Source organism: Erpetoichthys calabaricus, chromosome 12, assembly GCF_900747795.2.
Source record: "Erpetoichthys calabaricus chromosome 12, fErpCal1.3, whole genome shotgun sequence".
NCBI lineage: Eukaryota > Metazoa > Chordata > Cladistia > Polypteriformes > Polypteridae > Erpetoichthys > Erpetoichthys calabaricus.
In genome coordinates, this window is record NC_041405.2 from 53912410 (window position 1) to 53925921 (window position 13512).

Here is a 13512-nt window from a genome sequence, read left to right on the forward strand (position 1 = left end):
AGCAACTTGGTTGGAACAAAAACCTGGACCCATGGTCATGAATGACAGGAAAGATACCAGATTGGATTTTAGTGGGAGCTTAGCTAGGCCTTTGTTCTGAATCTGAAGATATTTATGACAGTAATGGATGGAATGGCCTAGGAACTGTTATTGGAACCATTGTATGCTGGTGACTTTGTAGCAACAGCAAAAAATGCAGAACAAGTAGATAAGTACAGGTGAAGTAACATGAACTCAGTAGGCATGGAGGTAAATGAACAAAAGAACAAGGTTGTGGTTGGTGGCAGGAGACTTTATAGTCATTGCAACCACCTCTCCAAGGTATACAAACTCAAAATGTTAGGAAAAACTCTTGGGAGTTATGGGCTGCTGAAAGTGTGTTCATAAAAGTTGTATGGGTGTGAGGACACTGATGTGCTACATAACAAAGGAGGTGCAGACTAAAAGAACCCTCCATGACATTGAAGGGGAAAGCTTTGTACATTTTACATTTATTTGCTTAGCAGACACTTTTATACAAATCATCTTACAAAACAGGTCAACATAATCAAGTAACATCAGTCAGGGACTGTTTTGAACAATTTACAAAAGTTGATCCTCACAAGTGATGAGCTCTAAGGCTAGTATAACAAAAAATATCAATTAATTAAAAGTATGGCAGGCATCCACAAAGCAAAAAACATCCATTAACCATTTGACAGATAGTAACAGAACAGTAGCTTTTTCATTCACTTCTTAAACACATTGAGGGAGTTAGCAGTTTGGATGAAGGTTGGTGGTTTGTTCCACCAACTAGGTCCTACATAAGGAAAGAGTCTGGACTGAGCTTTGATACCACACAGAGGTAGCTTCACCAGAAGCTGTTTATTGGCAGACCTCAGTGGGTGAGAAGAAGTATAGCACCTCACCAGTATTTCCTTATGCACAGGAGCTGACCTATTGACTGCTATGTAGGCAAGCAACAAAGATTTAAAGTTAATGTGTGCTGCTAAAGGGAACCATCTAATGAGAAAAGTGACATGCACCTGTCTTAACTGGCTGAATACATGAAGGCTGTTGCAATTTAAACCACTTGCAGTGGCTTTATAGCAGATGTGAGTCCTGCTAGTAGTGTGTTTCAGTAATTTAGTAGCGAGTAGCGATATTATACAGAGTGAATCTGCATGAACGGGTGACACTTGAAATGTGGTCAAAGAAAGATAGCTACTCATCAATTACAATTAGTGACAATGAGCCAAGTTGTACAGAAATGGGGAGTTGAACATATTGGCTGGTTGGGATAACAAGAAGTTCCATGTTATCCAGGTTGAGCTGTAGATTATGGTCCTTCATCTAGGCTAAAATATCTATAAGACATGCAGAAACTGTAGCTGATACCGTGTTACCCTCAGGAGGGAACAACAGGTACAGCTGCTTATTGTCAGCATAGCACTGATAAGCGAAACCATGAGCCTAGAGAGATGAGAATAGAGGACCCAGCTGTGATTCTCAAGGCACCCCTGTGCATGTCTGATGCACCCTTGTGTGGTATAGCGGGTTCCCAGCTCCTGTTCTAGGGCCAGTTTTTAAAATAAATAATCACCGCGCTTGCGGCTTGGTGAGGGGGCTTGGGGGTTGTGTGGCTGAAGCAGTTCTCGGGGCGATTCGTGGTGTGGGCGTTTCTCACCTAAGTGCACAGGTGAGAGACCGCCCGCATCTGTGATTGTTCCTGGGGCTGCTAATTTGCTACAGCTGCCATGCCCTCTTGATATATAGAAGCGCTAGTTGGCTAGGAGGAAAAAAATGAAAAATGGAAAAAGAAAAGGAAAAAAGAGAGAACAACAACGAACGCAGGTTGTAGGAGAAAGCAGGGGAGAGAGAGAGTCGATGCGGGAGAGCAAGCGAGCGAATGCAGGCTCGCGTTGCAGCTAGGGAATCCATTCCCGGATATTTTTCATTCCCGCATTCCCAGGAATGAAACTGCTGTAATTCCCAGGAAAACGGGAACGGCCAAGCTCGCATATATAGCATGTAAAAATCGATCAAGAAATAACAGAGTTATAGTTAAAAATTATTAAGGTGGCGCCATTGCTGCAGCTTGCACTTCATCAGACAACAGCTTTGAACAGCAACTTGAAATTGCAATCCGTCAGTCTGTTGCATCCGCATTATCTGTGCCAAGAAACTTGCCATCACGGAATGATGACAAGAAACTGGATGCATCAGTAAAAGCTGAAATGGTGGTGTTTCAGAGCAACGGCAAGCGCAGGCATTGTTTAGAACAAGTGTATCAGTATCTGATGATTGTGCCGCCTACTTCAGTGGAGGCAGAGCATGCTTTCTCAGCAGCTGGCGTACTTCTGCACGAAGGTGCGCTCTTGCCTGGACGACCGCACGCTGGACACATTAATAATAATAATAATAATTCATTACATTTATATAGCGCTTTTCTGAGTTCTCAAAGCGCTATCCACACAGGGAGGAACCGGGAAGTGAACCCACAATCTTCCACAGTCTCCTTACTGCAAAGCAGCAGCACTACCACTGTGCCACCTGTGAGGACGTTGTGCTTTCTACGCTCTTATTACCGCAACTAAAGATACATGTACTTACTGTATATGACAGCATGAACTGCTTGTAGATAAGGTTAGTCTTTTATTTGTGTCAACATATTGCAGTAGTTTTATTAAAAATAAGTGTCTTTCATTCTAAAAATGTTCACATGTGAGATGCCCATGCACTGTGTCATCCCCAGGAGCCCGGTATTCCCGAATTCCCAGGAATGGATTCCCTAGTTGCAGCTGTGCAGGAAGCCTGGGTGTTGGGCCGATACCCGGGAGTAGTAGTAATGGTCGCTCCCGCTGAGTGATCATGTAGCGGGAGTGACCAGTGGTGAAGGGCGGATGACTCTCCGCGTAAGGCAGCGGGAGTCAGGACTTGAGACGTGGATTTCTCCAGCGTGAGAGCCCTGGTCGTTGGGGAATCCCAAGTCACTGTTTGGCGGGGCCTATCGTAGCCAGGGATCAGTAAGGCGAACCGAACAGTTGGACAGTGGAGAGAAGGCCAGCTGCTGAGAGTGCGACTTTCCTGTTGCAGGGCCCAAACGGGTGAATCAGGGGAGCTGCCAGAGGAAAGGAGACACCGGGCTACTTGTTGTTGTTTTTTTAAAAGAAATGCTTCCTGCATTATTTTAACCTCGTTATTTTTAAGAAGAGATTTGTCTATTGTTTTTAACCTCCCAGTTTCACGCTTGTTTTAATGGATTATTTATTTAAGAATGACTCTTTTTGGAAGGCACTGCACTTTATGTAATTTGAACACTGTATTGTTCTGTTGTTTTAATAAAAACACTTGACCCTTTTGCAGCATCCCCTTTCTATGTTGTTGCCTCACTGCTTATCTCATCAGTAACATTACCAATGGTGTCGGGTTAAGGGCTCCTTAGATTAAGACTTGAACCATCTGGGAAATGTTCTGGTTATGCCAGAGTCAGTGAGGGTGGCAAGAAGGATCTCATAGCTGACTGTATCCAAGGCAAAGGAGAGATCTAGAAGAATCAGGACTGAGTAGCTAACCATAACTGGTCGACCGCAGTCTGTGTAGAGCTGTCTCTATAGAATGGTTCCTTTTGAAGCCGGACTGGCTGTGATCAAGCAATATGTTCTGTCCAAGAAAACTAGAGACATGGTTAGACATAGCATGTTCAAGTGTTTCAGAAAGAAAAGGAAGGAGAGACAAGCCTGTAATTGCTAACTTATAATTGATCGAGTGTTCGTTTTTTGAGAAATGGTACTATCACAGCATGTATGAATATGGTAGGAAAAGTACTTGAGCTGAAGGAGATGTTAATGTTATATGTAATTACAGAAATTAGTGAGGGAGAGACAGCCTGAAGGAGATATGAGGAGAATGGGTCAACTGAAGAGATAGTGGGGAGAGAATATTGGGTGTTGCTTGGAAGGAGGCATAATGATTGACTGCAATGACGAGAACGGACTACTCATAGCCACCACCCTTTCCTGGAAAGTCATTAGCAGTCAAGGTGATTTGGAGGAGTAGGTGGAGGAGGAGTATGAAATGAGATGAAAGCAGAGAAGGGAGAGTGAACTTGTGGAAGTTCTTGAGCAAACCCGAAGGGCAATAAATATCAATGTTAATTGGATAGGAGGCAGTAATTGCATGGTATTCATAGTGTAGTTACCTACAGTACCCCCTTGTGAATCTCCAGTTCTGTGAGTGTCTCCACTTGGAGACCCCTTTGAGTGGCAAAAGCAATAATAAAGTCCGCTTTGTTGACTGCAGACTGGCAGTTCCACAAGCCAAAAGAGAAGATGGTGTCTGAAGAAGTGGGTTAATAAATTAGATTAAGATTGTCAGTATTTCTCCTTGTCCTGCTAAAGTGGTGAAAGAAATGTCTAGTGTTAACAACAAGAATGTATTGTAGACATAAGCAGACGAATGAGATTAAAAGGAATACCAGTTACTTTAAGTATGAGTCTCCACTACCTTGTATTCTGTCCTTGCTTGCATTCTTTACACAAGGAGGGCTGATGCTTCAGTTGACATTTTGCAACAATGCTTTAAGTCTCATTGAGTAAGGAGCAGGTAATTGAGCACAGCTATGAGTATTAGCAATTAGCAACACAAAGCAAGGGGGAGACACTCGTTAAACAGATTAAAACTTGTCAGTAAGCAAGCCAGCAAACACGGTTCGATCAGTATACTTAAATACAGAAAGTTACACAGTAAAATAACCTTAATAACTTACAAATAACTATAGCAATGCATGAGTAATAAATCACAAAATAAACCAACCTGTAAACACTTCCCACTCTTGAACAGACACCCAGAAACCCAGATGTTACTCACCTAGTAACTCGCCTTTATGCAAATTATATGAATTGTTCATGGGACTAAGACTGTAGGTGGATATTCTTGAAAGGGCTGATGAATAGATAATTCAAGATATAATGAAGATAAGAGGGGATGAGGCCAAAAGGCCATCCAAGGCAAGATATTGATGTGACTAGTGCATGAGGAGGATCCTACACTGAAGGATTCCAAAGACAGCAGAAAGTACAGGATGAGAATTTGGTCAACCCAAATAATGTCTGTTATTGTTGTTATTTCACATTATTTATATTAACTCTTTTAAACAATTTACAACTAACAAAGAATTAATGCTATATAAAATATTGTACATTTTCGTTTGAATCTTTTACAGGTGTTTTGCTTGGGACAGAGTACCGGGCTGAATCCCTTTGCAATGAGTCTATTTCTTCATCTCCATCTCCTGTCTTCCCCTCCACACCTATGCCGTCTGCACATTCTAAAACTGGCAGCCGGGACAGCAGCACTCAGACAGATAAGAACAGTGACCAGGGCAAGAACTCTGTCAGCACTCTGATACCTATGCAGGGAAAATTATCTATGGCCAGCAGCACCTGCACTCCAGGTAATGAACATGAGGGCTATGTTTGTTCAAGGTCACAGTGGTTTAAATCATCCCGATAGCGAGGGTGAGCATGTTAACATACAAATGGCAAAACTTCCCAATATGTGGCTTTGGAGGAGATGCCTTAAGCTATTCTTTCCAATAACAGCCTTAGACATGTGTTTTTGTTATTGTGCTAGTGGGAGCCAGTGGTTTTTGAGATGCTGTAGTGCAGCATTCCATTTACTAAGTTTATTTTTTTAAAGTTGTTTTTATTAGAATTTAAAAACAGATTTTTTTTCTTTCAGTTTGTACTTTGCCTGAATCTAAAAATTTCCAATATGGTTTTCCCACTTTTAATAGATATTTAAGAAGCATCTTTTAACAAGCATTGTTCTTCATGGTAATGAATTAAACTTTTATTTTTTTTACCATTTTTCCCTCTCATTAATTTATAATTTTTTCACAATTTAAGACATTGCTTCTAATGACCACAAAGGTGGTAGATTTGTTATCATGGTCGTTCTTTACTTATTGTCACTTTCTGGAATCTGTTGGGTGATTAAAGTCCATGTACTCTAAGCAAACATAAAATAAAAAATGAAAAACTGACTGAAAGGTTAGCTAATTTAAACAAGGAATACAATTGAAGTTGGTAAAGGGTCACCAATGATGAAACTCCTGGGTCCCCAAGGGCAGAGTCTGAGACCTACCACTGTGATGGCGTCCCTAGATTTCCAAAGACCTATTTCTCTTATGTAAACTTTTGTAACTTTGTTTTTCCTTTCCTGGGACCATTGCCATCTTCAGAGGTGCAGACTTTGAATTATTGTAACTGATCAGTACTGGCTGATTCAGCATTGACCAAGCAAAGCTGCCTTGTATCTCCCACAGTGCATTTCATAAGAGTGTGTGTTTTTACATTTAAACACACACTTGCTATGTAATGTAAATAGTATAATGACCTTGGACATGTGGTTGGGGGGCATGGAGTAATGGAAAATTCTATAATGTTTCATTATTCTGTATTAGAGTGGCAGAGTTTTGCAGTACCTAGTGCTGTGCCTCACAGCTTCAGTAGCCTTGGGTTTGAATCCTGGGCTTGTCACTGTTTGTGTGGAGATTGCATATTCTCTTCATGTCTACATGGATTTCTCACAATTACAAAGGATTTGCATACCAAGTTAAAAGGTTGACTGTAAACTATCCTAATTTTTCTGAATGTGTGTATTTACATGAATATGACCTGTGATGGTCTGGCTACCCATCCCTGATTTGTCCCTGTGTTGCCCCCAAGTCATGCAAGGGTAGGCTTTGGACCCCAACATGACTCTATAAAGTTGGCAAATGCATGCACTGGAAATGGATATTCCATTTTACCATAACTAACTCCATGTGAACTATTTCCCTCTGCAGATGGATTATCACTATCGCACAGTGGAACCCTAGACAGGAAGGCCCCCATCTCGCCGGCTGGACCGGACCTTGACAATGATATGGTTGAAATTCTCATATAAATCATTAGTCTCTGACTGTGTTCAGATTTTCTTTGGAAAGAGACTGAATATGAAAATGTTTTGTAGTCAAAGAAATGTGTATTAATTCATAAAGCCCTAACTGAGATGAAGGATTTTTGAACTCCAGCCTCTTGAAGCCTCTGGAAGGTGCATCACATGAGGGTATGTTTAAATGCACTACGCTGAACGCATTATTTGTTCACAGGACCTTAATGGGGATGTAGAGACGCCTGTAATCTACTGTATCAATCCTGTAGCAAACGGCTTCATGTAGGATCTTACACAGGCTGTTGTGGGCACTGCATTACCCACTGGACCAAAACACTTAAAAACCTTGATTTCATTTTTGCACTACTTTCTATCAAGTGTACATTCTAATTTACAACTATTTTTCTTCTGAAACCTAGATATATAGGGCACTACGTCAGAAGCACAACTCCATTTTTTTTCTTTTCTTTAGTCTGTGACATTATTTTGGGTTTTCACACTACTGTTCTTTTTTTTTTTTTTTGTTAAATAAGTTTTAAGATTTTTTGTTTATTGTTCCCCATGCATAAATGCTCACACAAGACTTGTAAGTGCATTTGTCGGGGAAAGCCACATATTTTGAATCTTATTTTGTTATCAGTTTGTCTGATTGTTTATATCTTCCTTCCTTTTGGCACTCAGATCTGAGTGAAGTCTATGCCTTGACCCCCACCTCCACTCCTGTTTCAGGTCTGAAATAGAGATGGCATGTAACTTTATTTTTTGACATCGAAACTCTTAAATTTATGACCATCTGGATTAAATATTCAGACTACAGGTTGTGTGACTCATCCATGGCCACCAATAAATATCCTTGAGAATGTCAAAGTAAGCTGCCTTTGAGATTTAAGAACCTGGACTGCATCCCCCCAGCACATTGTCAACATGTCTCCAGATACTATGGTGTGTGTAACCCCTGAATTTTCAGGTCATCTCTCATGCTACTCTATCTGAGACTTATCAGCTCTGGGCAAATCCCTGAATTAGTCCAGAACATTAATCATGGCTGCTGTCTCTCTTGTGCTCGTGCATTATAGACAGAGGTGACTCTTCTTAGTTAGAACATATTTTTCTACTGATGAAAATATCTCCAAATTAAAAAAAATTAAGTCTATCTATTGAACATGAGGATCATATAAACTTATTTGTGTACATTTTTTTCTTGCTTGCCTTGCTTTAGTGCCAATAATGTGTCATCTTACATGAATGAGCATTGCACATAAAGAAAACACCACATATTAGAATGTAACATGCAACGTATACAGAATGTATTCAAGCAAACAGTAGAACCTGCTAGCATTTTCATTATAGGACCAATTTTAATGTACTCAGCACTTGAAAGATTGAGTTATTTATTCCTTTGTAGTTTGTTAAACTAGCACTCTCTTTGTGTAGCTCCTTGTGATATTTTTTAAAATAGTTTGAGTGTCTTCCAAGGCTTTTTTTTTTTTTTGGCTAAGAACTGCCATTTGAAACCAGTACAAAATGTAAGGCAAATAGGAGCAAGTATACTATTGTGGAGGAATGAACCATAGGAATTAGGTGTTCTACATGGAACATCCAGTCAATCAGGGAAAAAACAATTTTGGGAAAACTTGGGAACTAGCAAGAGATGGTCATTTATAGTTTTGTACTTGTTTAATTACTGGAATTAACTAAACAGACACAGTGTCAGTAACAACACAGTCACAACAAAGCAATCATAGTTCAGCTTTCTACTTGTCACCATTTTGTATTTAACTTGTACTCCATTGTTTTCATCCCCTTCTTGTTATTGCTATATGATGTATTCATATTGTTGACCTTTACTAGGCAGCTAGATCATCGTGATGAAGCAGTATTAACCTAGTGGAGCTGGAAAATGGTAAAGAAACAATGGGAGCTCCAAACCTATTGAGACTACCAGGAGGTCCTGACATTGTTCTGCTTTCAAATTTGGTTTACTTTAAACCTAATACTCAGGTGACTCGAGTGTAGTGCTCCACCTGGACAACATGTACCTTACATGAAGTGGAATAAACAAATCTGTCATGCTGAAGCACCTCTGACCTAAGGACCTTGGGGTTCCACTTTTAGTCTATTTGCCATTGCTTGCATCCATCCATTTTCTGAACACCTTTACTAAGGTCAGTGTCGTGGAACAGTAAATATATTTTATGCATGGTTTTTAGAAGTTTGCCTTGCCTCCTCACAACCACTTGGATCCTGGTTTAATTCCCTGCTGGGAGGCTTTCTGTACTCTCTGAGCTCTCTCTGTGTTTGTTTAGGGTCTCCTCAGGGCGACGCCTGTGCAGATCAGTGCTGGGTCTGTGTGGATCTTCAAGCACCCAGCGATGGACAGGCACCCCATGCTGGACCGCCTCCTACCTTAGGTACATTCACAAGCAGGTTCAGGTTGGGAAGGTGGAAGAAAGGACTTGTGTATAATTAGTGTTCCATAAAGCAGAAAATGGTATACTATTTTAATGGAAAATAATTACAAATTTCTTCAGCAATATAAGTTGTTTTGTACAAAAATACTTAATTTATTATTCTTTAGGTATTATTCTGCTTTCATGTATGATTATTTTAAATTTATGTATTTTTTTAAAGGTCACTTCTTTATGCCCCATTCCTTACACCAATTTACTACAGTTTGTATAGAAAACAACACATGAACATTACGTACTATTGGCCAACATGAATGCTGAAGTTAAGTGTTGCAGTGTAGCAGCAGTGTGGCACATTGGTTAGGCTTTGGACTTCAGACCCTGAGGTTATGGGTCCAAATCCTGCCACGGACACTCTGTGACCCTGAGCAAGTCACATCACCCGCCTTTGCTCCAATTGGAAAAAGAAAAGAAATGTAACAAATTGTATCTCAAAAGTTGTAAGTCGTTTTGGATAAAGAATTAGCTAAATAAATTAATGTAAATGTAAGGTGTAGTTCTAGTGTTTCTAGTGGAACTGTAGGCCAGTGGAATAATTACAAGGTGCTCACTTGCCGTCATTCAGTTAACTCAAAGATCAGTGTGTTAGAGCTGACATGTTTTGTGTGTTGGATAATAAAAGAATAAAAAGCACTAAACTGTTTTTGAAGTGCCAGTCAAGAGCGGGCGCTCCGGAGTCTTTGGTGTGAGCAAGCAATGTGTCTGTCAAGACGTCAAAAGAAATGTAACAATTCTATATGTAGGATTATTATAGAAGTATAGTTCAACCTTTTTTGGAACTAATGTAGTAATTTTGTTTTACCAATGATGCAAAATATATTCAAATTTGTATTTTGTTATTATATATTTGTTAAAGAAAAAATTGCTGCTTTGTAAAATGTATAAAAAAAGCCTAGTCTAGTTGTTACTGTATTTAGTATGGTAGTTTTGATATTCTGTAGCGAACCTTTTTTGTTTTTTAACATAACATTGGGTTCATCTCATATTGAATTTCTCAAAAGGCCTGATTGTATTTTTAAACTGTATTTATACCTCTTTATCCTTCAAAGATCCATTGAATTGTTTTTTATATTTAAGAGTTGCTTTCTTTAAACCTTAGAATCTTTACATACATTTCACTAAAATGCTGTAAGGTCTATAAAGGTGGTTTATCTGAAATGTGCATCCAATGTATACAAGTGTGCAGTCCATGTCTCTTGTTACAGGGAATGCCTGTCAGAGGGGCACTTTGAATGACGCAGATAAAACACGTAATAAAAGGGTAGCTGGAGATAAGAAATGGGTCTGGAGTGTTCTGTGCAGTAATCTTAGAGATCCTGTCTCCTCAAACACACGTCATCTTATTTGGGGTTGAGAGAGGCCAAAGCATCCTCCAGGTCTTTGAGCACCAGGCCACCATAAAGCACACCCACTCATTGTAGCCAACTAGCAGTGGTCAATTAGGCTAACACTTTATGAGGTGCTGGTGATTTAAATAAAAGGCAGGTATGGGGCAAACCACTGTAGTTTGTATATCCATCCATACATCTATCCTCTTTACAACCTCTCCACGTGGATCAGAAGAGTTGCACAACATGACGGTGACTCAGAGAGCAAGGCAGACTTCATGACTTCAGTTGCTGAATCACATTAACTCAATGATGTGCAGTTACACACCTGGGAATCGCAAGGGATCACCATTACACCACTCCCTCATGTCTTCTCAGCACAATGTTAGATTTCCTATTGGGCCACAGAAGTATTATAAAGTGAACACATTTTGGCAGCCAGTCAACAAGGAGCATCTCGCTGCCGTCCAGTGACTATGACACAACAGAGATGAGGTGTGGAATAGACATTTCCCTGGCTCCAAAGTTCTAGAAGCGTCTCATCTATTTGTGTCGTCCAGAACATCTGCTTTCTTTAGATCTTTGAGCCTGACGTTTTTCTCTGATTTTATTTTTATTGCAGACTTAATTCTGCTGTATTCTGTTTGTGGATACTGTAAACATTGTACGTCCTGCCGAACACTCGTAAGTTGTCAGCTCTCACACACAGAAGAATCCGTCTCTGTGGCTTGTGGTAAAGTCAGGCCTGTTTGACTTTGTTGTGAGCTGCTGAGTACACGACTGAGGCGCTGGTGAAGTCACGCTATGTGACTGGAGGTCATGGGAATGCACCGCGACTTTCCATGATTTGCTAAGATTTTTTTTTAAAATTAAGTCTATGACTGAAAATCAGGAAAAATGTGTGTGGTGTTACAAGGATTTTGAAAATCATCTAATAGTGCTGAGTGTTTATCATTTTACTTAAAACAAGCACATTGCCTCGATGGGGACTCTCACCTGCTGCCACTGGAAACTCCTGACTTCCTGGTAATTGTGGCGCTGCTATTTAAATCCACTGCACCATGGGTTGCCCAGTCCCAGGACGGTCCTTATGTACAAAGCTGTGGACAACAAGGGAGGCCTCTAGAGATTCGGCTGTCATTTCAGGTACCTGGTTAGCCTGATCAATAAGTACTCTCCTTAGCACTATTATCTCTTACCCTATACGCCATTATTTACAAAAAGATGACAATGTGAGAATACTAACTCCACTAGTAGGTGGCTGCTCAAAAGAATCCACTGACTGCCTAAATAAATCTGTGGCAAAGAAGGATCAATGACATCGTTTGTGGCCATTTTATTCTTTCAGCACCAACATCTAGCAAAAGCTCAACAAAGTGCAAATAAAGAGAAGAAAAAGTTAACCATATAGATTGTCACAAAGGATGAGAATAAGAAGAGTAAAAACAAAAAACGAAAACCCAGACTTGATGAGTTTATTATTCCTGACAAATATCTGTCAATATTTGGTAACAAGCAAATTTCCACGCTGCAAATATTTAACTGCACTGCAACATTAGATTACTTGACCTGAGGGTAAACTTCTTCAGCGAGACGAGAATTACGCCAGTCAGGAGTCACTCCTTTGTTAAGTCACATGTTAAACATGTTGGCAGTGGCGAGTGCGCCCGAACACCAATGCACCTCTACAACTGTCACCCCTTAGCCCACCTCTTGATGCTGATTACTGATTTGATTTCATTTAGTTTTGGCACATTTAACGTGTGATATTGGAAAGAATTGTAATGTGCTGCAAGAAAACCCTGAGTGAACTGTAAAGAGTTTGCTTTACTTTTAGCTGAGGCATGTTCAGTGCGCAATTGGAACAGACAAATTAAAATGTAATATTCCTTTATATTGTGTTTCAAATGCACACGAATATTGCATGTCTACTGAAAAATCAGTGAATTGTTTGATTTCTTTTAAATTATGACATGAAAACTGTGCCAAAATGATTGCTTTTTAAACATCGGATTACATTTAATATCTTTCATACAAATCCAGGATTGCAGTCTGTTAAAAGTGTTCAGAGTGGACGGACGTCTGCCATCACTGCTCCAGGTGCGATTTAGTCACCTGGGGCCTCATGTATAACGCCATGCGTAGAACTCACACTATAACATGGCGTAAGCACAAAAGCGGGAATGTGCGTACGCACAGAAAAATCCAGATGCAGGAATCTGTGCATACGCAAACTTTCACGTTCTTCCACTACATAAATCCCGATCAGCGTGAAAAGTAACGCACGTGCACGCGCCTTCTGTCCCGCCCCAACTCCTCCCAGAATTACGCCTCTTTGAATATGCAAATCGATATAAATAGCCTTCTGTGAAAAGCACGGGGGAAAATATAAGAATTTCAGCGAATACCAAGTGGAGGCAAAGGAAAAACGTACTATTTGTTGGTTTAAACAGTGGTATAATCAACAAAAGGAAGTTGATCGAGTGACAGAGTGTCGGAGAAACTCGAAAGCTCAAGTTCACAAAGTCGCACAGTGCCCGAAATAAAAAAGAAATCACATATCAAAGTCGCCGTGAAAAGGCGACTCGCAGCCCACCGTCTGAGTGTCATATGAAAGCTTATTAGGGTACAGAGAAAAAAAAATAGGCACACAGTGGGGAAAAAAAGCACGAAATGTCAACTTCAATCTCGAAATTTCCACTTTAATCACGTAGTTTATTTTGTCATTAAATTAGAACATGATAAACTTCATCTTAAAATTGTTTATTTTACTAGTTTCTCAAGTAGCACGTTAAATG

At 40.1% G+C, this 13512-nt stretch overlaps 1 protein-coding gene across 3 annotated transcripts in view; it reads left to right on the forward strand.

Annotated features, from left to right (window-relative positions):
- The window catches only part of amot (angiomotin), a 129627-nt gene extending 119193 nt beyond the window's left edge, over nucleotides 1-10434 (forward strand). For all 3 annotated transcript variants that reach the window (XM_028815544.2, XM_028815546.2, XM_028815545.2), the window contains exons 11-12: nucleotides 5204-5434; nucleotides 6830-10434. In XM_028815544.2, coding sequence (XP_028671377.1) covers nucleotides 5204-5434; nucleotides 6830-6930 — 332 coding nt within the window. In that variant the 3' untranslated portion in view covers nucleotides 6931-10434. The remainder of the gene's footprint in view (nucleotides 1-5203; nucleotides 5435-6829) is intronic.
- Nucleotides 10435-13512: the final 3078 nt, after the last annotated feature.